The 24,357-nt window shown below is 47.4% G+C and overlaps 1 protein-coding gene across 2 annotated transcripts in view; it reads right to left on the bottom strand.

Annotated features, from left to right (window-relative positions):
* ACSS1 (acyl-CoA synthetase short chain family member 1) overlaps window positions 1-24,357 on the bottom strand; it is a 65,850-nt gene that overhangs the window by 23,534 nt on the left and 17,959 nt on the right. For both annotated transcript variants that reach the window (XM_023549898.2, XM_064275700.1), the window contains one exon: window positions 13,219-13,418. In XM_023549898.2, the coding sequence (XP_023405666.2) occupies window positions 13,219-13,418 (200 nt within the window). The remainder of the gene's footprint in view (window positions 1-13,218; window positions 13,419-24,357) is intronic.

Genomic DNA, 24,357 nt, shown 5'->3' with positions numbered 1-24,357 from the left:
CCACTTGTGCCTTGAAAGTCTTATTTCTTATAGTAACACAGCAGATATTGCTGAAAACCAAACCTAGAGTCTTATTATAAGAATGACTGAATTATAACACCAACTCAATTGCCAACCTTGAGAAGAGTCTGAAGTTAAAAGAGGGCATTGATTGGGAAGAAATGGGATCCTGAACCCTGGGATGGGGACATACGGGCAGATAGCCAGGAAGCTGGGGACACTGAGCCCCTAAATTCTGCTGAATTCCTGCCAAAAAAACCAACCCTCTCACTCCCATCTGGAGATTACTCCACCTTTGTCTGCTAAACCACTCTCCCCAGTAAAACCATTAGCCCCCCACCCCCATCTAAGGAGATTAACCCAGCTATGTCTAAAGAGGAAACCCTGGTGGCATAGTGGTTAAGTGCTACAGCTGCTAACCAAAGGGTCAACAGTTTGAATCTGCCAGGTGTTCCTTGGAAACTCTATGGGGCAGTTCTACTCTGTCCTATAGGGTCGCTATGAGTTGGAATCGACTGGACGGCACTGGGCTTGTTTGTTTTTTTTTTTTTAAGTCTAAAGAGCCTTTGTCTGAGTCATTGCCTAGGGCATCAGCTGAGGCTGACGCTTTACAAGACAGTGCTGAATGTTCTCATAAACAATTCCTCACCATGGATTTTGGCTTCTAAACCTGTAACTAGACCTAAGTCCCAGGAGCCCCAAAAGGTGAAGCACATAATGTGACCCAGGCAGAGCTTTGCTACACTCCCAAAGAACTGCTTCACTTTTATAATATGTACAAATAAACCTGGGGAATGTATGTTGGAATGGCTATTAAGGGTATGGGATAATGGTACGAGGAATATACAGATGCATCAGTCTGAGTTTATTGATGTGGGAGAACTAAGTGCAGATTCTTCAATGTTTCAGCTCAAGAAGTTACAAAAGGATCTAAAAGTTTATTTGGTTGGGTCACCGAAGCATGGATTACACAGTGGCCTACACTAAATCAAGTTGAAGTACCAGACCTGCCTTGGTATACTATAGAAGAAGGTATCAAAAGGCTTAGGGAAATTGGCACGCTAGAGTGGATTTATCAGGTTAGACCCACAGACTCACACATGGAGTGCCGAGAGGACACCTTTTATCACTACAGTGAGGAACAAAATTTGTGAAGGGAGCCCCAGCATCTTGAAGACTGCTGTGATTACTATTTTATGCAAGACGATAGGAACGTCCCTAACTGAATTAAAACACCTAAATACAATCGGGAGCCCTGGTGGCACAGTGGTTAAGAGCTCTGCTGCTAAACAAAACTTCAGCAGCTCTAATCCACCAGCTGCTTCTTGGAAGCCCTATGGGGCAGTTCTACTGTGTTGTACAGGGTCACATGAGTCGGAATCAACTTGACAGCAATGAGTTTGGTTTTTGGTTTTAACTACAATGGGGTTGATTGGACCCCACGGTGGTACGGGCCAAGTGGCAAGCACTCAGTCAACAAAGACGAGGTTGGCATGGTTACCGTAATGGACAGCAGAGTCAAAACAGTAATCAGAATAGTCTGACTTGTATGTACTTATGGTGTTGGCTACTTAGTCATGGTGTCCCTAGGAGTGAAAAAGATAGGAAATCTACTAGATATTTACTTCATCTGAACAAGTGAATGGATTCTAGGTCAAATAAACAGCAGCCTAAAACTAATCACCAGAATAGAAAGTCACCGTCTCTCAATCAATTCCCAGATTTGAGCAAGTTTAAAGACACGCAACCCCTTGAACGAAGGGGAGACCAGGTTGCCTTGAGGAAGGACTCCAATACATTGCCCAAAACTTATACCGTTAATCTCTCTCCCAGCTTTCCCCAAAGGAATCTATGGCCTTTTACAAGAGTGATTGTTCACTGGGGAAAATGAAATAATCAGGCTTTTTGGGAATTATTGGATACTGGCTCTGAACTGACACTAATTCCAGGAGACCCAAAACATCACTGTGGCCCACCAGTCAAAATGGGGGCATATGGAGGTCAGGCTATTAAGTCCCCAAACCCATCCTGTAGTGATTTTTCCCAGTTCCAGAATGCATAATTGGAATAGATACACTCAGCAACTGGCAGAACCCCTACATTGGATCACTGACAAACAGAGTAAGTGCTATTATGGTAGGAATAGCCAAGTGGACCCCCACGTGTCTGTCAATTTGTCGTACTGTGGGGGCTTGTGTGTTGCTGTGATGCTGGAAGCTACGCCACCGGTATTCAGATACCAGCAGGGTCACCCATGGAGGACAGGTTTCAGCTGAGCTTCCAGACTAAGACAGACTAGGAAGAAGGACCCGGCAGTTTACTTTTGAAAAGCATTAGCCAGTGAAAACCTTATGAATAGAAGCAGAACATTGTCTGATATAGTGCTGGAATATGAGCCCCCCAGGCTGGAAGGCACTCAAAAGATGACTGGGGAAGGGCTGCCTCCTCAAAGTAGAGTCGATCTTAATGACATGGATGGAGTAAAGCTTTTGGGACCTTCATTTGTTCATGTGGCACGACTCAAAATGAGAAGAAACAGCTCCAAACATCCATTAATAATCGGAACCTGGAATGTACGAAGAATGAATCTAGGAAAATTGGAAATCACCAAAAATGAAATGGAACGCAAAAACACCGATATCCTAGGCATTAGTGAGTTGAAATGGACTGGTATTGGCCATTTTGAATCGGACAATCATATAGTCTACTATGCTGGGAATGACAACTTGAAGAGGAATGGTGTTGCATTCATCATCAAAAAGAACGTTTCAAGATCTATCCTGAAGTACAACGCTGTCAGTGGTAGGATAAAATCCATATGCCTACAGGAAGACCAGTTAATATGACTATTATTCAAATTTACGCAGCTATTTACCACTAGGGCCAAAGATGAAGAAATAGAAGATTTTTATCAGCTGCTGCAGCCTGAGATTGATCGAACATGCAATCAAGATGCATTGATAATTACTGGCGATTGGAATGTGAAAGTTGTAAACATAGAAGAAGGATCAGTAGTGGGAAAATACGGCCTTGATGACAGAAACAATGCCGGAGATTGAATGATAGAATTTTGCAAGACGAATGACTTCTTCATTGCAAATGCTTTCTTTCACCAACATAAACAGCAAGTATACACATGGACCTCGCCAGATGGAACACACAGAAATCAAATTGACTACACCTGTGGAAAGAGAGCATGGAAAAGCTCAATATCATCAGTCGGAACAAGGCCAGGGGCCAACTATGGAACAGACCACCAATTGTTCATATGCAAGTTCAAGCTGAAACTGAAGAAAATCAGAGCAAGTCCACGAGAGCCAAAATATGACCTTGAGTATATCCCACCTGAACTTAGAGACTATCTGAAGAATAAATTTGACTCATTGAACACTAGTGACCGAAGACCGGACGAGTTGTGGAATGACATCAAGGATGTTATCCATGAAGAAAGCAAGAGGTCACTGAAAAGACAGGAAAGAAAGAAAAGACCAAGAAGGATGTCAGAGGAGACTCTCAAACTTGCTCTTGAGCATTGAACAGCTAAAGCAAAAGGAAGAATTCATGAAGTAAAAGAACTGAACAGAAGATTTCAAAGGGTCTCTTGAGAAGACAAAATAAAGTATTATAATGACATGTGCAAAGAGCTGGAGATGGAAAACCAAAAGGGAAGAACACGCTCAGCGTTTCTCAAGCTGAAAGAACTGCAGAAAAAATTCAAGCCTCGAGTTGCAATAGTGAAGGATTCTATGGGGAAAATATTAAACAATGTAGGAAGCATCAAAAGAAGATGGAAGGAATACAAAGAGTCACTGTACCAAAAAGAATTGGTCAATATTCAACCATTTCAAGAGGTGGTATATGATCAAGAACAAATGGTACTGAAGGAAGAATACCAAGCTGCTCTGAAGGCACTGGCGAAAAACAAGGCTCCAGGAACTGATGGAATATCAATTGAGATGTTTCAACAAACGGATGCAGTGCTGGAGGTGCTCACTCGTCTATGCCAAGAAATATGGAAGACAGCTTCCTGGCCAACTGACTGGAAGAGATCCATATTTATGCCTATTCCCAAGAAAGGTGATCCAACCGAATGTGGAAATTATAAAACAATATCATTAATATCACAAACAAGCAAAATTGTGCTGAAGATCATTCAAAAACGACTGCAGCAGTATATCGACAGGGAACTGCCAGAAATTCAGGCTGGTTTCAGAAGAGGATGTGGAACCAGGGATATCATTGCTGCTGTCACATGGATCCTGGCTGAAAGCAGAGAATACCAGAAGGCTGTTTACCTGTGTTTTATTAATTATGCAAGGCATTTGACTGTGTGGATCATAACAAACTACGGATAACACTGTGAAGATGGGAATTCCGGAACACTTCATTGTGCTCATGAGGAACCTTTACATAGATCAAGAGGCAGTTGTTCTGACAGAACAAGGGGATACTGATTGGTTTAAAGTCAGGAAAGGTGTGTGTCAGGGTTGTATTCTTTCACTATACCTATTTAATCTGTATGCTGAACAAATAGTACGAGAAGCTGGAATATATGAAGAAGAACAGGGCATCAAGATTGGAGGAAGACTCATTAACAACCTGCGTCATGCAGATGACACAACCTTGCTTGCTGAAAGTGAAGAGGACTTGAAGCACTTACTAATGAAGATCAAAGACCACAGCCTTCAGTATGGACCACACCTCAACATATAAGAAAACAAAAATCCTCACAACTGGACCAATGAGCAACATCATGATAAATGGAGGAAAGGTTGAAGTTGTCAAGGATTTCATTTTACTTGGATCCACAATCAACAGCCATGGAAGCAGCAGTCAAGAAATCAAAAGACGCATTGCATTGGGCAAACCTGCTGCAAAGGACCTCTTCAAAGTGTTGAAGAACAAAGATGTCACCTTGAAGACTAAGGTGTGCCTGACCCAAGCCATGGTATTTTCAATCACATCATATGCATGTGAAAGCTGGACAATGAATAAGGAAGACCAAAGAAGAGTTGATGTCTTTGAATTGTGGTGTTGGTGAAGAATATTGGCTATACCATGGACTGCCAAAGGAACGAACAAATCTGTATTAGAAGAAGTACAACCAGAATGCTCCTTAAAAGCAAGGATGGCGAGACTGTGTCTTACATACTTTGGACATGTTGCAGGAGGGGTCAGTCCCTGGAGAAGGACATCATGCTTGGCAGAGTACAGGGTCAGCGGAAAAGGGGAAGACCCTCAACGAGGTGGATTGACACAGTGGCTGCAACGATGAGCTCAAGCATAACAACAATTGTAAGGGTGGGTGGCGCAGGACTGGGCAGTGTTTCGTTCTGTTGTGCATAGGGTCACCGTGAGTCGGAACCGACTAGATGGCACCTAGCAATAACAACAACAGCCAAGTGGAAGCCATTAGAACTGCCCCCACCTAGGAAAATAGTAAACCAAAAGCAAAACCGCATTCCTGGAGGGATTGCAGAGATTACCACCGTCATCAAGAACTTGAAGGATGCAGAGATGGTGATTTTCATCATATCCCCATTCAACTCACCTATGTGCCCTGTGCAAAAAACAGAGGGATCTTGGAGAATGACACCAGATTATCGTAAACTTAACCAAGTGGTCACTGCAATTGCAGCTGCTGTTCCAGTTGTGGTCTCATTGCTTGAGCAAATTTATACATCTCCTGGTACCTGGTACGCAGCTATCAGTTTGGCTAATGCCTTCTTCTTCATACCTATTTCAAAGGACCACCAGAAGCAGTTTGCCTTCAGCTAGCAAGGCCAGCAATACATCTTCAGTTGCATATCTCAGTGCTACATCAACTTACCAGCCCTATGTCATAATTTAGCCTGCAGGGACCTTGATCACCTTTCCCTTCCACGAGACATCACATTGGTCCATTATGCTGATGACATTATGCTGATTGGACCTATTAGGAAGAAGAGTCAATGACTTAGGACTTACTGGTAAAATATTTATGTGCTAGAGGGTGGGAAATTAATCCCACAAAAATCCAGGTGCCTTCCACCTGAGTGAAATTTCTAGGGGTCCAGTGACATGGGGCATGCCGAGATATTCCTTCTAAAGTAAAGGATAAGTTATTGCATCTGGCCTCTCCCACGAATAAAAAAAGAGGTACAACACTAGTGGGCCTCTTTGGATCTTGGAGGCAGCATATTCATTTGACTGTGGTACTCCAGCCTATTTATCAAGTGACTTGAAAAGCTGCTAGTTTTGAGTGGGGCCGAGAACAAGAGAAGGGTCTGCAACAGGTTCCAGCTGTTGCAAAATCTCTGCCACATGAGCCGTATGATCTGGCTGATGCGATGGTGTTTGACGCATCAATGGCAGACAGAGATGTTGTTTGGAGACTTTGGCAGGCCCCTATTGGTGAATCACATCACAGACCCTTAGGATTTTGGAGTAAAACTCTGCCATCCTCTGCAGATAACTATTCTCCTTTTGAGAAACAGCTTTTGGCTTATTACTGGGCCTTAGTAGAGACTGAACACTTAACCATGGGACACCAAGTCACCATGCAGCCTGAGCTGCCCATCATGAACTGGGTGTTGTCTGATCCACAGAGTCATAAAGTCGGACATGCACGGCAGCACGCCATCATTAAATGAAAGTGGTATATATGAGATCGGGCCCGAGCAGGACCTGAAGGCACAAATTGCATGAGGAAGTGGCCCAAATGCCCATGGTCTCCACTCCTGTCATATTATCTTCCATCTCCCAGTCTGGACCTATGGCCTCGTGAGGAGTTCTTGTGATCAGTTCACTGAGGAAGAGAAAACTCGCGCCTGATTTACAGAGAGAGGAAACCCTGGTTGCATAGTGGTTAAGAACTACAGCTGCTTACCAAAGGTTGGCAGTTCAAATCCACCAGGTGCTCCTTGGAAACCCTATGGGGCAGTTCTACTCTGTCCTATAGCATCACTATGAGTCGGAATCAACTCAATGGCAACAGGTTTGTTTTTTTTTGTTTTGGTTTATACATGGTTCTGCACAGAACATCAAGCAGTTCACCTGGTTCTTTGCTTGGAAGGAGAAATGGCCAGTTGTGCAATTTTATACTCATTCATGGGCTATGGCCAATGGCTTGACTGGATGTTCGGGGACTTAAAAGTAACACGGTTGAAAAGTTGGAGACAAGGATTTATGGGGAAGTGGTATGTGGATAGACATTTCTGAATTGGCCAAAGAAGTGAAGATATTTGTGTCCCATGTGAATGCTCACCAAAGGGTGACCTCCACAGGGGACAATTTTAACAGTCTAGCAAGTAGGATGATGTGTTCCGTGGAAACCTGCCATACTTTTTCACCAAACGCTCCTGTCACCGCACGACGGGCTCATAAACAAGTGGCCATGGTGGCAGGGATGGAGGTTATGCATGGGCTCAGCAGCATGGACTTCAACTCAACAAGGCCAACTTGGCTACAGCCACTGCTGAGTGCCCAATCTGCCAGCAGCAGAGACCAACAATTAGTCCCCAATATAGCACCATCCCTGGAGGTGATCAGCCAGCAACCTGGTGGCAAGTAGATTACATTGGACCACTTCCACTGTGGAACGGCAGTAGTTTGTTCTTACTGAAATAGACATTCCTGATATGGATTTGCCTTCCCAGTGTGCAATGCTTCTGCCAAAACTACAATCCATGGACTTACAGAACGCCTTATCCACCATCATGGTATCCCACACAGCATGGCCTCAGATCAAGGGACTCACTTCACAGCAAATGAAGTGTAGCAATGGGTCCATGCTCATGGAATTCACTAACCTTACCATGTTCCCCATAATTCTGAAGCAGCTGGCTTGACAGAATGATGGAAGGGCCTCCTAAAGACACAAATATGGCATGAGCTATAGTAGTAATACCTTGCAGGGCTGGGCCGGTGTTCTGCAGCAGGCCGTATAGCTCTAAACCAGCATCCAATATATGGTGCTATTTCTCCCATAGCCAGGAATCATGGGTCCAGGAATCAAGGGGTGGAAACAGAGTGGCATCTTTCACTATTACCCCTAGTGACCCCATCACAAAATTTTTCCCTGCAAGCCTATGCTTTGTGGGTCTAGAGGCCTTAGTTCCATAGGGAAGAATGCTCCCATCTGGAGACACACCTGTGATTTCATTGAATTGAAAGTTAGGAATGCCACCTGTCCACTTTGTGCTCCTTATGCCACTGGATCAAGAGGCAAAGAAGGGAGTTACCACACTGGCTGATGTGATTGATCCTGATTACCAAAAGGAAATCAGGTTGATGTTACATAATGGAGGTAAAGAAAAGGATTTCTGGAATGCAGGGGGATACCTTAGGGCATCTCTTAGTACTACTATGCTCTGTGATTAAAGTCAATGGAAAACTACAGCAACACAGTTCAGACACTACTAATGGATCAGACTCTTCAGGAATGACGGTTTGAGTTACCCCACCAGGCAAAGAACCACAACCGGCTGAGCTGTTTGCTGAGGGCAAAGTGAATATGGAATGAGTGATGGAAGAGGGTAGTTCTAAATACCAGTTACACTCACATGACCAGTTGCAGAAACATGGACTCAAACATTGTTATGAGTATTTCTCCCTTGTACGCATGCATCAAATATTTTCATTTTCTTCGCTTATAAAATGTAAACAGGGCTAGTGTGTATTCAGTTGTACATGTGTTTGTTTGTATCGTGTTAGGTGCAGGTATGACTTTATAATTGTCTTTACTCAGGAGATGTGTACAGGTACCAAGCTAACAAGGGGTGGAATGTGATAGTTAAGGTTGTGTGTCAAGTTGGCTGGGCCATGATTTTCGGTGGTTTGGCAGTTATGATGCAGCTTGGCAGTGTGTGATGATGTGATCACTTCCATGATGAGATCTAATATAACATGATCACCTCCATAATGGGATCTGCTGTGGATAGCCAATCAGTTGAAAGGGAATTTCCTGGCGTGTGGCCTGCATTGACCATAAATGAACTTTCTGGCAAGGCATGTTTTTGCTCACTCTGGATCTTGAAGCTAGCCCCTGTTCATCTGACCTCTGGTTCTTGGGACTTGAGCTAGCACCTTACCTGCTGTCTTGCCTGCCAATCTTAGGACTTATCAGTCTTCACAGCCGGTGAGCCAGAGCCCTGCTGTCTGACTTGCCCATCTTGGGTTTGCCAGCCCCTGCAGCTACGTGAATCAAGAAAATCCTCCAGCCTGACCCACATTCCAGACTCTACCACTGTGTGAGTCATTTCCTTGATATAAACCTCTTTATATAGATATTTATATGCTTTACTGGTTTTGCCTCCCTAGAGACCCAGGCTAAGAGACCATACAATGAAATATTCATCCATATACAGAAATGAAGTTCTGATAAGTGCTATCGCACAGATGAGCCTGGAACATATTATATTGAGTGAAAAAAGTCAGACACAAAAGGACAAATGTTGTTTGATCTCACTTATATGAAATATCTAGAGCATGCAAATGAATACAGAAGAAAGTATATTGGTGATTACCAGGAGCTAGGGGGAGAGGAAATGGGTAGTTATTGTTTAATGAGTTTCTGTTTAAGGTGATGAAAATTTTTGGAAATGTATAGTGGTGACAGTTGCACAACATAGTGAATGATATTAATGTCACTAAAATGTATGCTTAAAAGGGTAAAGACGACAAATGTTTTGTTACATATATTTTACCACAATAAAAAAAAACTCAATAAAGAAAAGACAACCCAATTAAAAAATGGGCAAAAGACTTGAACAGACATTTCTCCAGAGAAGATATAGAAATGACCAGCAAGCACATGTAAAGATGCTCAGTGTTATCAGTCACCATACATATACATATAAAAATCTCTGCGAGATACCACTTCACCCCCACTAGGATAGCTATTATCCGTAAAATGGGAAAAAAATGAGTGTTGTCAAGGATATGGAAAAATTGGAACCCTCATACATTGCTGGTAGGACTGTAAAATGGTGTCTCCACTATGGAAAACAGTTTGGAAGTTCCCCAAAAAGTTTAACATAGAATTACCACATGATCTAGCAATTCCACTCCTAGGAATATGCCCCAAAATAACTGAAAGCAGGGACTCAAACACATACTTGTACACGAATGTTCATTTCAGCATTATTTACGATAGCCAAAAGATGGAAACAACTCAAGTGTCCATCAACACATGGATGGATAAACAAAATGTGATATATATGTACAATGGAATAGTATTCAGCCATAAATACAAATAAAGTACTGATACATTGTCATGTATGAAGCCTGAAAACATTGGATGAACAAACCTTTAAAACATTATGCTAAATGAAAAAGCCAGACACATTTACACAAAATATCCAGAATCATCCAATCCATACAGACAAAAAGCAGATTAGTGGTTGCCTAAGGCTGGGGGTAAGGGGAATGGGGATTGCCTGCTTAATGAGTACAGGATCTCCATTGTTGTTGCTGGGTGCCGTGAGTCATTTTCAACTCAAAGCAGCCCCATGAGACAGAGCTGAAACTGCCCAATAGGGTTTTCCTGGCTGTGATCTTTACAAAAGCAGATCAATCTGCAGGTCTTTCTCCCACGGAGCCACTTGGTGGGTTTGAACCACCAACCTTTCAGTTGGCAGCCAAGTGCTTAACTGTTTGCACCACCATGGCTCCTCCATGGCAATGAGCATCCCTAAGTGCAGCTTCTCAGCAGAGGGAACCGAGGCATCTTGGAGAAACGGCCGATTCAGGCAAGGGCAGGAAAGGTGAAAGATCGTGGGAACCATCAGACCACTGGGGTCACATCAAAGGACACGAAGCCACCTGGAAGAGGCTCTGACTGGTCTGAGAGGTGACAGTTTAGCATCAAAAAGAATAATGACTACCGGGGATTGGAACACACATTCATTTATTTTTAAATCAAGGAGTTTATAATGATAAAGATTCATCGGTCACTTTTGGAATATGCCAGGAAGTCAGCTCATTAGCTTGGAAACTGGTAAATAAAAAGAAAAATCAACCAACCTGTGCAAACTACATCCCAACCAGGCATTGGTTAGTGTGTCTGCAGGAAATATTCTGGATAATAAAGGAAAAAGGAGCCGTACAGCCTGAACTTTATTATGGTACAGACCCAAAGGTGTCAGTGGACCCAGGCAAAGGCTATCACTAGCTGCCACACTCACACACTTGGCACTTTGTACCTCCTGCCAACGCCACAGGAAGTATGCAACCCCACTATGAGGGGGCCTCCCCAAAACTGCCTCAGGGCCTAACCCCCAGTATGCAGGGAATCCAGGGACAGAGGAACCTGTTACACCACTCCTGGGGATGCCACCAGCAAAACCCAGACTGTAGAACCTCTGAGACAAACAACTCTGACTCTTCCACAAATGCTTCACAACAGGCGAAAAATGGAGAGAGGACATATTGGTTAAAAGAGGCTAGACGAAATCAAGTGCAGCAAGCTGAGTTTAAGAAAAAAAAAAAAAAACCTTTTTTTCTTGCGTGATTGTTGATGATGATATTTTAATGTGTAAGCAGAAGTCTTACCTTTCAGAAACATGCAGTGAAGTCTTTACAGACGAAATGACTGGGGAGTCACCTCAGAGTAAAGCTTAGCCAAGAATTAATCATTGTTGAAGCAGGCACCAGGCACCAGGGGGCTCATCATGCTATCCTTTTGTACTTTTGTATACATTTGAAATTTCCCGTAATGAACAAATGAAAAAGTCCAGTAGACTCTTCCTAAGCTCAAAACTCCCTTCTCAAATCAGGTTACAAGTGCACCCCCTCCCCTGTGGGCAGGTGTGGTCTGTGCCTTCCCCTCCCTTGGAGCGGAGGGGGAGCCTTGTTTGGCTCTGGGCATTTGCAGCCCTTCCTCTCCTGGCTTAGACTCTCTGGAGTTGGGCCAAGGAGGAGGAGACAGGACACAGGCTTGTCTTAGTTAACTGGAGGCATCGCCTTCTGGCTGTGGGGCTGTCAAAGTCTGGATCTGTCTGTCTCTGGCGACCTCCATCAATGTACATGGAACATGAGGCCTTCCTGAGGAACATTAGGCCTCATCCTGGACCCCTCACTGCTGAGGCTGTGCTTCCCTATGGCCCCTCCCTGCGACCCACAACCCCTCCTCTGAGATGCAGCATCTCCTCCGTGGGCCACCAGCTCAGAGCAGCCTGGTGGCTCCTGCCCCTCCCTCTGTATCCTCTGAGGGTTGTGGGGACAGTGTGGACCCTTCTCCCATGCACTTAACTGTACACTTTAAAAGAGGGAAGGAGAACAGTAAGAGCATCATTATATAATTTTTGTGAGGATTAAGCTAGTTAAATTAAAGGAGATAACTCTTGCAGAGTGCTTAGACCAGGGCCTGGCCCAGAGTTGGTGCTACAGAAGGTTTGGAAATAAAAAGGGACAGCAGCACAAACCCTTGGAAGGGGGAGGAGATGAAGAGACCAGTCCACAGAGGAAAAGCTTCCACCTTTTCTGAAGAGGTGGCCAGCAGGGGCCTGAGAACAAAGCCCTACAGCTCTGCTCACCACCCGTAGGTAAGTCTTCTATGAGACACAAAGAACTCCCAATGGCCCCCAGAACATGGCGCCCTCCTTGGGGAGCCAACTCAGCAGACTCTGTGGGATCTCTTTAGAGCAGGGAATGGCACTGGGGCGGACATGGGCCACCTGCCAGACACTCAGCCTTCCCCAACCAGAAAAAGAAGAGACACGACTGTTCTCCACACTGTCCAGGACACTATGAACCACCTGTGGACAGAGAGCCTTAAAAATACACTTTGAAATACTGTCCCCTGACTCCAGGCCTAGTGGATGCCCTGCCTCACAGGTACTCTCGGTGGAAGGCTTCCAGCTGTTGGCTGTGCACCCTTCCCATGGATCTCTAGCCTCATCTCACCCTTCACAGTTCTTGCCTCTAGCACTGTGGCCTTGCCAGACTCTGCCAGGTCTCTCACAGGTGCTGTGCTCCTCCCACCACTTAGCCTGTCCTATGTGGTCCTGTACCTGGCACTCTTCCCTCCCTTCTTTGCAATTTAAGCCCAGTGCACTCAGATTTCAGCTCACAGAACACATGCTCATCTTGCCACGTGCCTGTCCCTGGTAGAATCTGTCATTTGTCTGTGTGACCTTTATTAATGTCTGTCTGTGTTCTGAGTTCCTGCTGGCCAAACCCCAGGAAGAAAAAGGACTAGGGGACTCCCAGCCTCACCCTCCCCTCCCGTGTGCTCACCGTCATTGATTCTCCCAGCCAAGGACTCTGCACTGAAGCCAGCAAAGACAACCGTGTGGACAGCACCAATCCGGGCACAGGCGAGCATCGCTGCCACAGCCAGTGGGGACACAGGCATATAGATGGCCACACGGTCCCCTCGACGAACTTCATGCCTCTTCAGCGTGTTGGCCAGGCGGCAAGTAGTCTCCAGCAGTTCCCTGCAGCAGATGGAAAACACAGCCATCAGAGATGGGGGAGGGAGCACAGAATTTAGTGTGGAATAATTCTGCAAACTGTAAATACTGTATACCAGGCCCAGTGCCTGGGGCACAGGAGGCACTCATATGCTTGTTTCATGGAAAGTTCTTCACCTGAAAGAGATATTTTTGAACATTTTAGTCTGGTAGTGACACAGAGGTATAATGGATTACACCTCAACATAAAGAAAACAAAAATCATAACTAGACCTCACAACTGGACCAATAAGTAATATCATGATAAACGGAGACAAGATTGTCAAGGATTTTATTTTACTTAATCCATAATCAACGCCCATGGAAGCAGCAGTCAAGAAATCAAATGAAATCAAATGATGCATTGCATTAGGCAAATCTGCTACAAAAGACCTCTTTAAAGTGTTAAAAATTAACTATGTCACTCTGAGGACTAAGGCAACAACTGACCCAGGCCATGGTATTTTCAGTTCCCTCATATGCATGTGAGAACTGGACAATGAACAAGGAAGACCAAAGAATTGATGCCTTTGAATTGCGGTGTTGGTGGAGAATATAGTATATACCTCGGGCTGCCAAAAGAATGAACAGATCTGCCTTGGAAGAAGTACAGCCAGACTGCCTCTCAGAAGTGAGGTTGGTGAGACTTGGTCTCACATACTTTAGACATGTTATCAAAAGGGACTGGTCCCTAAAGAAGGATATCATGCTTGGTAAAGTAGTCAGCAAAAAAGAGGAAGACGCTCAACGGGATGGACTGACACAATGGCTGCAATAATGGGCTCAAACAGCAACGATTGTGAGGTTGGTGCAGGACTGGGCAGTGTTTTGTTCTGTGGTACACAGGGTCACCATGAGCTGGAACTGGGTCAATGGCACCTAACAACAGTGACAGACATTTACTGCCTCATGGCTGAGGTTTAGAGCAGGGCTTCTCCTTATCAGCACCCACAAATATCCAAAGCAAAACTATCATATCACTGTGACTACTGAAACCCCTCACCTCCCAAAAGGATGATCTTTCATAAGACATTTCCTGGGGAATAATAACAGCCCAGTTTTCTAACCCTGCACAGGCCCATGGAACCAAGCAAAACTCTTGCCCGGTGCTGATACTCAAGTAGGACACCAGCTCCCACGCTTACAGAGGTGGTGACTGAAGATAGTCACCCTCCCTGCAGCCCGGAGGCTGGGTGAGGGGCAGTGAAAACACCCGTAATTCATCAAATAGTCCCGGCGATTCTCCACTCCCTATGGGACGAGGAATGGGGTGAGTATTTGCTGCTCTGGGGCACTCCAAGCTCTCCAGGGACGTCCCACCCCCACTGGAACCCTCGCTCCAGCTGGTGTGGGCTGATCCCTCTCCACTCCTGAGGTTAGGGCAAGGTTCAGTCCGCCAATCAGAGTACTACATCTCCCTTGTAAGTGAGGGACTCAGAGGTTAGCACGTGACCGAACATGGCCTAATCAGAGTCCAAGACACAACTCTATGGAAACAGGGCATAAGCCCAACAAAATGGAGAAAAGCCACAACGGGACTGAAGCAAGCAAGCCTAATCCCGTGAAAGTTGCTCCAGCGCCTGATCCCGAAACCAGCATCACCTTGGATTTTGCAATTGCAGTACCCAACCATTTTCCCTTCTTTGCCGTCCATAGTTTTGCTTTAATTTATAGTTATTTGCAGTAAAAGAAGACCTGACAGAGGACAGATGAGAGGAGTGGAAACCAAGGCCCCTTCCAACTGGGTTGGGGCGGGTGGTCAGCACCGACGCACCTGCCCTCTTCAGGGCCGCAGAGCAGACCCTCGTTGCAGCGCCCCCTGCCCCTGACAACTGTTCGCATACTCCCCTGTGTTCAAAGGCTGTCAAGGAAAGGGCTCCTGAGAAAGGCCAAGCTCAACAAAAGACAGCCAGGAAACCACAGCGGAATGAAAATGAACGACCAGTCTCAGGCAGGGACCTGAAGGGGGTCTTTGTTTCCCACAGCCATTCTGCAGAGTAGACCCATCATGAACCAGATCACAAGCCCCATCGCCAGGACCACGGTGTCTCATGCCCAGGCTGGCTCCAGGACACCACTTCTGCTGGATTTCGTCGTTTCTCCTTAAAGCATTCAGGAAGAGGACAAAGATGCCATTCATGGGCGCCCACCCACCCCTAGCTTAAGTTTATGATGAAAGAAGGAGCACCCCAGCCCCCAACACCAAACTGCACAGAATCCAGGGCCCAGAAACACTTCTACTTCTCCAAGAGTGGAGGCTGGGATGCCCTGAGAGTGTGAAGAGGCAGCAGCATCCGTACTGCAGAAGGGTAAGTCAGGTCTGCAGTGAGGCTCCCTTTACACAGCTCCAAGGGAGTTAATGGTGGTGAAATTCAGTGAGGACCAAAGGCATCAGTTTGAAGTCAAGGAAAGAACACGAACTTTCCAGACAGAGAGACCTGGCTTAGATCTCTGCAGTAGCTACTTAAACGCGGAGCATACTTCTCTCAGCCTCCATGTGATCATCTGAGAAACAGTAAGGCCGTCCACCTTGTAGAACTGTTGCAAGTATTGAGAAACGTGACCCACCCGGGACCCTGCCAAACATTCAGAAGGCATTCTCTTTCCCATCAAATGGAAACTGCCAGAAACATTCGTTTGACATTATTTTCTAAAATGACTAAAATTGGCTAACTCACTTTGATGGATTCCCAAGATGTTCAAAATTCTGTTATAGGCATATGGGGGTGAGGGTGAATGAGAGCATTGGTGACAGAAAAAGGAAATAAGAGGGAAAGTATCCTTCTCAAGGAACATATCTCTGGCTAGGGAAAATGCAGAACAAGACACCAAGGGCAACTGCGAAGGGTGGATGGGCAGTATGGTTGGCTTTGGGGAGAAAGAGCAAAGCTGCAGAGAGGAAAAGAATGACCGCATTTAGCCCTCTGGACAGAAGTCACTGGGCCCCCTGCCTGCAGCAGATAAAGGCAGCAGGGCCGGGCAGCCAGCATGCACTGATGGACAGCCTGGAGAGATAAGGCTGACAGGCTGCAACGTGCTGCTCATGTTCCCTGAAGGACCAAGAGGCCTTCCACATGCACCCAGGAGCTGGAGCTGGGTCTGGTGGGTCCCACACTCTTAGTGCTACACCCAGAGGCGAGGCTTCTGATAAAGAATTTGATCTGGGCTCTAGGTAAAAGGGGTAAATTCCACACATGCCACTTCTTATTCACTCTGCCAACATAGTATACCTTGAGGCCAATGAGATCCTCAAAGGCCACAGAGCCCAGCACACCACGAGGCAGCAGCTCCTGACAGAGGGACAGCCAGGGGCTAAGCACTGCCCTTCCCAGGCCCCAAGAGGACTGAGCCCACATCACTGGCAGGAAGGAGTCTTCACACCTGGCTGTACCCCAAGAACACTTCAGACCTCCCTGTGCCTCCCTATTTCCTCTGCGCCTGCCTCTCCCCTTCTTACTCCCTGACCCTTTCCCTCTCCCTGCCCTCTTCCGCCTTCCTGCCTGCCCATCCCCCTGTCTCTCCCTCTGTCCCTCCAGGTCTCTCTTGAGCATATTCCCAGCCCCCATCACACACTTCTCCCCTGCACTTCCTAATTCCACACAGGGGCAGGGAGATTCAGGGGGACAGGGAGGAGGAGAGGGGCAGAGAGGAGTTCCCATGACCAGACTGCCCGACCACTCACTTCTGCTCAGGGTACTCAGGTGGAGATCCAGGGAAACCGGTCCACTAGCTCTCCCAAAGGCCCCAGACACACTGGCACCTCTAATGGTGGAGCCTGGGGTCAGGGCATAGAGGTAGAAATGCCAGCCCCCATGTCTTGGGCAGGGCATCACCTGTCCACAACAGGAGCATTTGATAATGGCCAAGATTCTGGAAGATGACCAGCTCCTTTGCCAACGGCAGCACTGACGTTGCACTCTTTGGACGTGCTGTCTTGGGCACTGCCTCAGACTCGCGCGTGGCTCAATTTCTCTCTACCTCCTGCTCCCTCAGCAGTGGGAGGAAGCTCAGCTGCTGCATTTTCAGAGAGCCCACCAGAGATGGGAGTGGGACTCTTCTGTATCTGGCACAAGGATGGGAGGTAAACTGGCTAACCATATTGGCATGTGGTGTAGGACAGACAGACACAAAACGTTTCATCAGCACAGTCACCACTCTCTCTAAGCCTGGGGCAGATGGGTGGTTAGATGCAGAACTAGAAAAGAGACTCATCTTTCTATCGGTGCACTCTCTAGAATATGGAATTTTCTTCAGCAAGCCAGTTTTGAAAGGTGGAGGAGGTGAGAGAGAAAGAATCAGGTTTAGGAAAGGGGACATGCCAAGACAAGCCCCTCCTGGCCCGGCAGGGCGTGGAGGGCTACACAGGACATGGAAACAGCCTGGAGTCAGGCCTGCGATAAAAATCCCTTCCCTCCTGACAGACTCCTCTGACCCAGGTGTTAGTGGAGCCACTAAATCTGATTTAATAGTGATGGAATTTTGCTCAGTGTGCTACTTACTACCATTGAGAGATCGCAAACCCAGGAAATTGGGCTGACCAGGCTCATAAAGCAAGTATGAAGTTCCTTACATGTCATTATTTGATTTTCTGACCTTGGCCTTTGGCAACGAGAAGCTGCAGTGAGCATATAAAACAGTTGCCACACCCAGGAAAAAAACGCCTGAAACCACTCTGCCAAGCAAGGACCCAGACCCAGGCAGGACTTGCCTGAGGCAAGAGCTGAATTGCCAGTGGTGATACCAGGTCAGTCAGCAAACTTCCGATCACCAAAGCTGTGAGCTTTCTCAAGTTCTTACAGAAAGTAAATGTTTTTTCTTGAGGCCTTTCTAGACCCTGAGGGAAGTGTTGAACGCTGCAAGTCGGTCCTCAGGGGAGTGTCTCACTGGAGACCCATCAATGCCTGACTGGAGAGATGGCTCCCGCTCAGCCCCCACACTTCCCATGGGGTCTTGGTTGTCTCCTCATCATGGATCCCACCACCCACAGCATTTGTGGGGACCAAACATGACGCCCCCAGGCCCATTTACAGGTGTTCTCTGAGAGGTGCTATAATTACTGCAAAGGCGACAGGAAAAGAAATGTGAACAAGAGAACCCAACCCCCAAAACAGTTGGCGCCCTGGCAGAACATTTACCTACTGGCAGACAAATGTGTTCACCTCTCAGGGGCAGTCACAGAAACACTGTCCAGTCCCTGGTGGAATTTGGAGAATGTAGGTTTTTAACTTTCTAATACCTTCATTTTTCCCTATGATCGAAAAAAATGCCACGGGATGTTTTTCAGGTCCTGCTTACCTTCACATGCCCCAGGTGATTTGTTGGTCTCTTGAGATTGCTCTGTGTTAAGTCCATTTGGCAACAACAGCAAAACACAGGGAACATTTCAGACCAGACGCAAGCTGGAGGTTGCTCTATTTCGCAAGCTTTCCTGGGAGCCCACAGAAGGCTCCGAGTTAACACCCAGAGGAAAGCGAACAGTGGAGGTTTGCTCCTGCAGACACAGCAGACCCAGACACTTGGGATGCAGACGATAGAACAGTGTATTTAGACCGTCCCTGGCCCACCTTGCTCTCCCAGCCTCTTGGCAGGGGTTAGGAGAAACAGGAAGCTGAGGAGAACGGGAGGCCCAAGTAGACCGAGCGGTACACTCGCAGGTTTCTAACAATCACTTTTCTCAGAGAAAAAGCCCTGATTTACGGCATTTGCCAATTGTTGTTGTTAGTTGCCTTCGAGTTGGTTCCAACCCATAGCAACCCCATGTGTGCAGAGCAGAATTGTTCCACAGGGTTTTCAAGGCTGTTACCTTTCAGAAGTAGATTGCCAGGCCTGTCTTCCAAGGCGAGCTCTGGGTGTGTTCCAACTGCCAACCTTTCGGCTAGTAGTTGAATGCTTAACCGTTTGCATCACCCAGGGTCTCCTGATTTGCCAATTACCGCGGTGTAAATACTTCCACCATGGCCACTGAATGAGGAGTTGAGGATAGTCGTGCACAGTCAACCCTCATGTGCCCATGTGACACCAGACCTGACACGTGAGCCCTCAGCACCAGTGACCGATCTCCCCCGGCCCCAGGACAGTCACCTCCTCCCTCCTCACAGAGACACCCCAAAACCTGGCCGTGAACCCCTGTTGAGTCTGTCCTTAAAGTTCACCTCAACTAATTTCTCCTTCATAAAAATAATTGTTCATAAATAATTCATTATTTACTTATTTAATAGTTATGTATTCAGTAATTAAAAAAATAATAATAAATAGTTAATAAAAATTAAAGCTATTAACCTGGAAGGAAAGAGAGTGAATACGTAACTCTTTTATTCCTATTATATATGCCTATATAATGTTTTCAAATCACCTAAGTATAAGTCACTATTATCTATCTTTTTATAAGGCTTTTAACACTGTTATGCTTACTATAATGCTTTCAAACTGTATATGTACAACTCACTCAATATGATGTTAGATACAGAAATATATATACACTTCTGTGATGCCCTCTAACCAGAAAACTTATAAGTCATTAGAAACTTACCAGCTGTTAGAAACTGTAAGTCGTTAGAAAGTTATTTAGAAAATTTCTAACTTTAGAAATTGATAAATAGAAGAATGTGGTAAACAACCTCTAGAAGTGGGCATTGTACCAGCATGCTGTGATACAGAAATTGTAATGTATAACTGGTTAGGGGATTCTAAATTGGAAATAGAAAATGTTGAAATATGTTGCATGATGTAATTGGAGAAAATGCAACATATAGTTGAACCTCCCTAAGCTGGCTTGTTGCATACATGATATTATAAAGGAATTATGACATAAAGTTTTATCTCTGTAAGGTGACCTTGAAACTTAAGTAAGTTGTAAACAACCCCCTAATCTCTGACCTTGAAGACAGAAAGGTGACAAACAAGTCTTTGTTAAACAGGATATCACCTAGCCCTGATTGTATGAGGCCAAAGTTAAAAATCCACATATATACCCTGGGGTTCAGCTCATGCTCTGAGAAGGCACCGGCAAAGAATCTCTCTTTGCTCTCTGACCCTCTCCAAAAATCGAGAGCTCGCAGAGACTTTGCCTGCTACTGCCGATCTCATACCCTAGCCACAAGGGACGTCCATCGAGCTCAAGCCGTAGTCAAGCCTTCCTCCCTAGACCTCTCATAAAAGGTAAAAGCCTGACCCTGGGTTTGAGCTCAGAAACTGGGCTCCCACCTGACTCCACTGCACTCCTGTGTACAGGGTCAGAGGCACTGACATCTAGAAGCAGCACGTCCCAGAGGAGCATAGCCAGGTTCATGGGTGGGAGATTTTCAAGCCCATACCCAGCTCAAAACCCTGCTAACGCCAAGTTCAGACAAGGTCCAAAAGTGTGGGGAGGTGGAGAGGTCATGAGGAAGAAAAAGGGGAGTGCCAGGGCCAGCACCCCTCTTGAGATGGCAGCCCTGCACCACAGGAAACTTTGTCTGCCTCCGAGGCCCTAAGGGCCTGTCTTCTAGCCCTCCCGCACTCACACTCCTGCCAGCCCCGGTGGAGTGGCTGACTCCTCACTAACCCTCCAGCAAGGTGTCCCTGGACACTGGCCCTGAGGGTCCTCTCCTTTCCTGCAGGCTATAGCACTGACTCTGTACCTGCTTGTCCTGGGGGCCCACAGAAATCTGGGGCACTGGTCAGTGGAAGGGTGCATTGTCTCCTCAAAGAAGAGACCACTGCCGCAGAACACGTTAAAACAAATGGTGCTTACTTAGATGATTTTTGGAGGTGGCAAAGGGTCTGTCACCAGACTGAATGCAGATGCTCAATAAATACCACCCAATGGTGAGGGCCCTATCCATGCCTTCCCTCTTCCTCAGGGTCAGGACTGCAGATGCCTCATTCGACAGGCAGCAGCATCTACAACCCTGGCCTCAGGACGCGGCGGAGTGGACGGGGCCACAGGACAGCAGGTCACTGAGGGCACTCCAGCCCAACTCTGCAGCTGCTGTGGAGCCCACCCAGCTCCTGAGGCCACCTGGGAATCAGTGCCCTAGTCTGGAAAACCGAGGGCAGCTATGACTTGAACTAGGACAATCAGCAAAGCGCCTGCCCGAGGGCCTGGCCAGGAGACTGCAGATGAACACAGGGCTGGCACAGAAGCCTGCCTGCCCCTCCTGCCACAGCCATGCAGCCCCTTGCCCCAGCAAGCAGGAGCCTCAGCCACAGAAGTCACCCCAGGTCAGCGCTGGAGGAGGCTGAAGCACCTGTCTGCTGGCTTGGCACTGGGACAGGCCATCCCAGAACAGGAGGGCAGTCACTCATTCACCCACATCCTTCCTCCTGAAGGTCACCACCAAGAAGAAGGAAAGCCATGGGGTGAATGCCTGTCAGCATGAGTGGTCCTCTGGCCCTCACCCCACTCAGAGGTTTGTGGGAAGCAACCACCACTGAGATCCATGCAAACTGGAAGGCAGGTGGCTGGCTGTACTGAGAGGCACACAGACTGGCTCCTTGCTAGGAGGTTTCATTTCTAACCCCGTAGTCAATCAGCACACATGTCTGACCCCCTAACCTAGGGCAAGTACCTTCTCTCTGGGGGCATCAGGGAGGGGCTGGAGGGAAGGTATATACCTTGTGGGGAGTGAGCGCCATGCAAACTTGTACACAGGCCAGAAGGGCTTCACCGGCCTCCCTGCTGGCCGTGCTGCTTCGGATGGTCAGTCTTCATCTTGCCTCACTGTCTGGACCCTCCAGAAGCAGAAGGAAAAAAACTAAAACAGGAACAACAAAGCTCCATCCTCGCCCTGGAAAACTCATCTCCAAGGGGCCATAGCATCTCAGGCTGTAAACGGGGCCAGCTCCCACCCCTCCATATCACTCCTCCACCTCATTCCAGGGTCCTGCGCTCCACCCAACCCCATGCCCCTCACCCCAGGGCTTTGCGACATCCCCTCGACAGGCTGCCCTCCCTGGTGTCCAAGCCTTTGACCACCCCAAACGGCCCCTGCATGGCAGAAGGGAGGTCACAAACACAGAGGTGCTACTCCTGGGGAGGCAGTTGTAATGAATAAACTCTTATGAATGTTCTCAGCGACTCCTCCCCCACCACTGTTTTCCCCCAGGGATTGTCAGGCAGGCCTGTCCAGGTGATTTAGCTCCAATTAAAGTCTCAGCATGGGTCATTTGTACCACAGTCCCGAGATATAGCCATTCTGAAATATGATATTCAAAGAACCAGAGCTTGCCCAAAAGAATGACAGAGAAAGGTCATATATGGAGAGATTCAAAACGCTGCCAGTGTCCACATCTGCACCAAAGCCTGAAGAAGAGGTAGTACAGGTTTCAAACAAGCTTTGCCCAAGTGCCACGGAGTGTTGTACTGGAGTCTGAGCATTGCCACATGCACTCCTGGGCGAGGTTTGCAATCTAAGTCACTCAGAGGTCAGGCCAGAGGAAGAACCTACCCAGGGAGCAGCTCTCCTGGGTCGGAGGGCGGCCTCTGTCTCCCCACCCTGAGGGAGCCCCACCCAACAAACGACTTCGCCCCAAGTACCTACGTATCAACTGGTCCGTTAATGACCCTCCCCTTAGCTGCCTCGATCTCCTGATAAAGAAGTTTGCTCCCTAGTAATTACTTTGGGGGTGAGAAGAGCAAGGTGCAAGGGTGAAGCACCCGGAGACTGGAGGCCTGCCTTTTAGCTGAGGCGCATATCCTCCCAGCTGAAGTTATACTGTGTGACCTTACACAGCTGCTATGAACACAGCCCCTGAAAACACCAGCTGCCTGCCCAGCACCAGTGGCCACAGGCCACTCTGGCCCATGGAATCAGATTCTCTGCTGATCTTCCTTCAACGGCTACAACACAGCTAAAAGAGGCCCTCCCAGGACACGGGCCCATGCTGGGCTCTCGTCTCATATCCCACTCAGCACTCATAGCAGCCCAGGGAGAAGTCATGGTCCTATTTTGCAGATGAGAAAACTGAGGGTAAAGTCACACATGGGCAGAGGGCAGAACAGCCCCTCTCCCAACCACGGCCATCTCACCCTTCAGTACACCCACTGCCACTGCCCCTCTGCCTCCATTACCGATGCCTCTCCCCATTCCTCTGCCTCTCCAAACCCAACACGGGATTTCTCCCCAAACCTTCTCCAACCAGTGTCGACATGAAACTTCCTACTCCCGATCACTTGAACCTACAGGGAGCACTTCCGTGGTCTCGATAAATGGCCGCATTGGAAGATAACCCAGGCCGGGAAAGAAACAAAGGCAGGCCTCCTTCTGCTGACTTGTGCGGCATGAGGTTTCACAGCACCTGAGAAAACATGGGCTGCAAATTCCTCCCCGTGCACAGGGCAAAGGCCACGGGTGCCTGATGTGGGCCTGAGCCCCTGGCCAGGGCAAGTCTGGGATGTGCTGACTTGCCCCCTCTGTGCCTGAGGCCATGCTGGCTAACCATCAGGGAGTTTCTCTCTCCGAGTCGCCTTAGGCTTGGGGGGCCAGTTAACAGCAGAATCCTGGGCTAGCCCCATGCTTCAGCTCCCCATGGCTGGTGTCGTATCCAGGGAATGGCATTTCTACCACCATCCTAGCATCTGAGAACCACAGGGACCCAGGCTGTGAGTCGGGAGCTTGGCCTTCCAGCTGGTGAGGTCTGTGACTGTCCTGAGGCCCCTTGAGTGCCATTTGCATGACATGGACAGGAAAGCAGCTTGTTTTAGTGGTCTACACAGTGGCAGTTTGTGTCCCACAGGACAACCAGCATCAATGTCTAGGTAGTTTTCCTCTGAGGGGGAGAAAAGAACAAATGTCAAAAACCCAAAATGCCACTCCACCCTCACTAGGATGGCTATTATCAAAAACAGAAAACAACAAGTGTTGGCAAGGGTGTGGAGAAACTGGAGCCCTCACGCATTGCTGGTCGGAAGGTAAATGGTAAAGCCACTGTGGAAACCAGTGTG

This window comes from Loxodonta africana, chromosome 24, assembly GCF_030014295.1.
Source record: "Loxodonta africana isolate mLoxAfr1 chromosome 24, mLoxAfr1.hap2, whole genome shotgun sequence".
NCBI lineage: Eukaryota > Metazoa > Chordata > Mammalia > Proboscidea > Elephantidae > Loxodonta > Loxodonta africana.
This window is presented reverse-complemented; position numbering and strand designations above follow the sequence as displayed.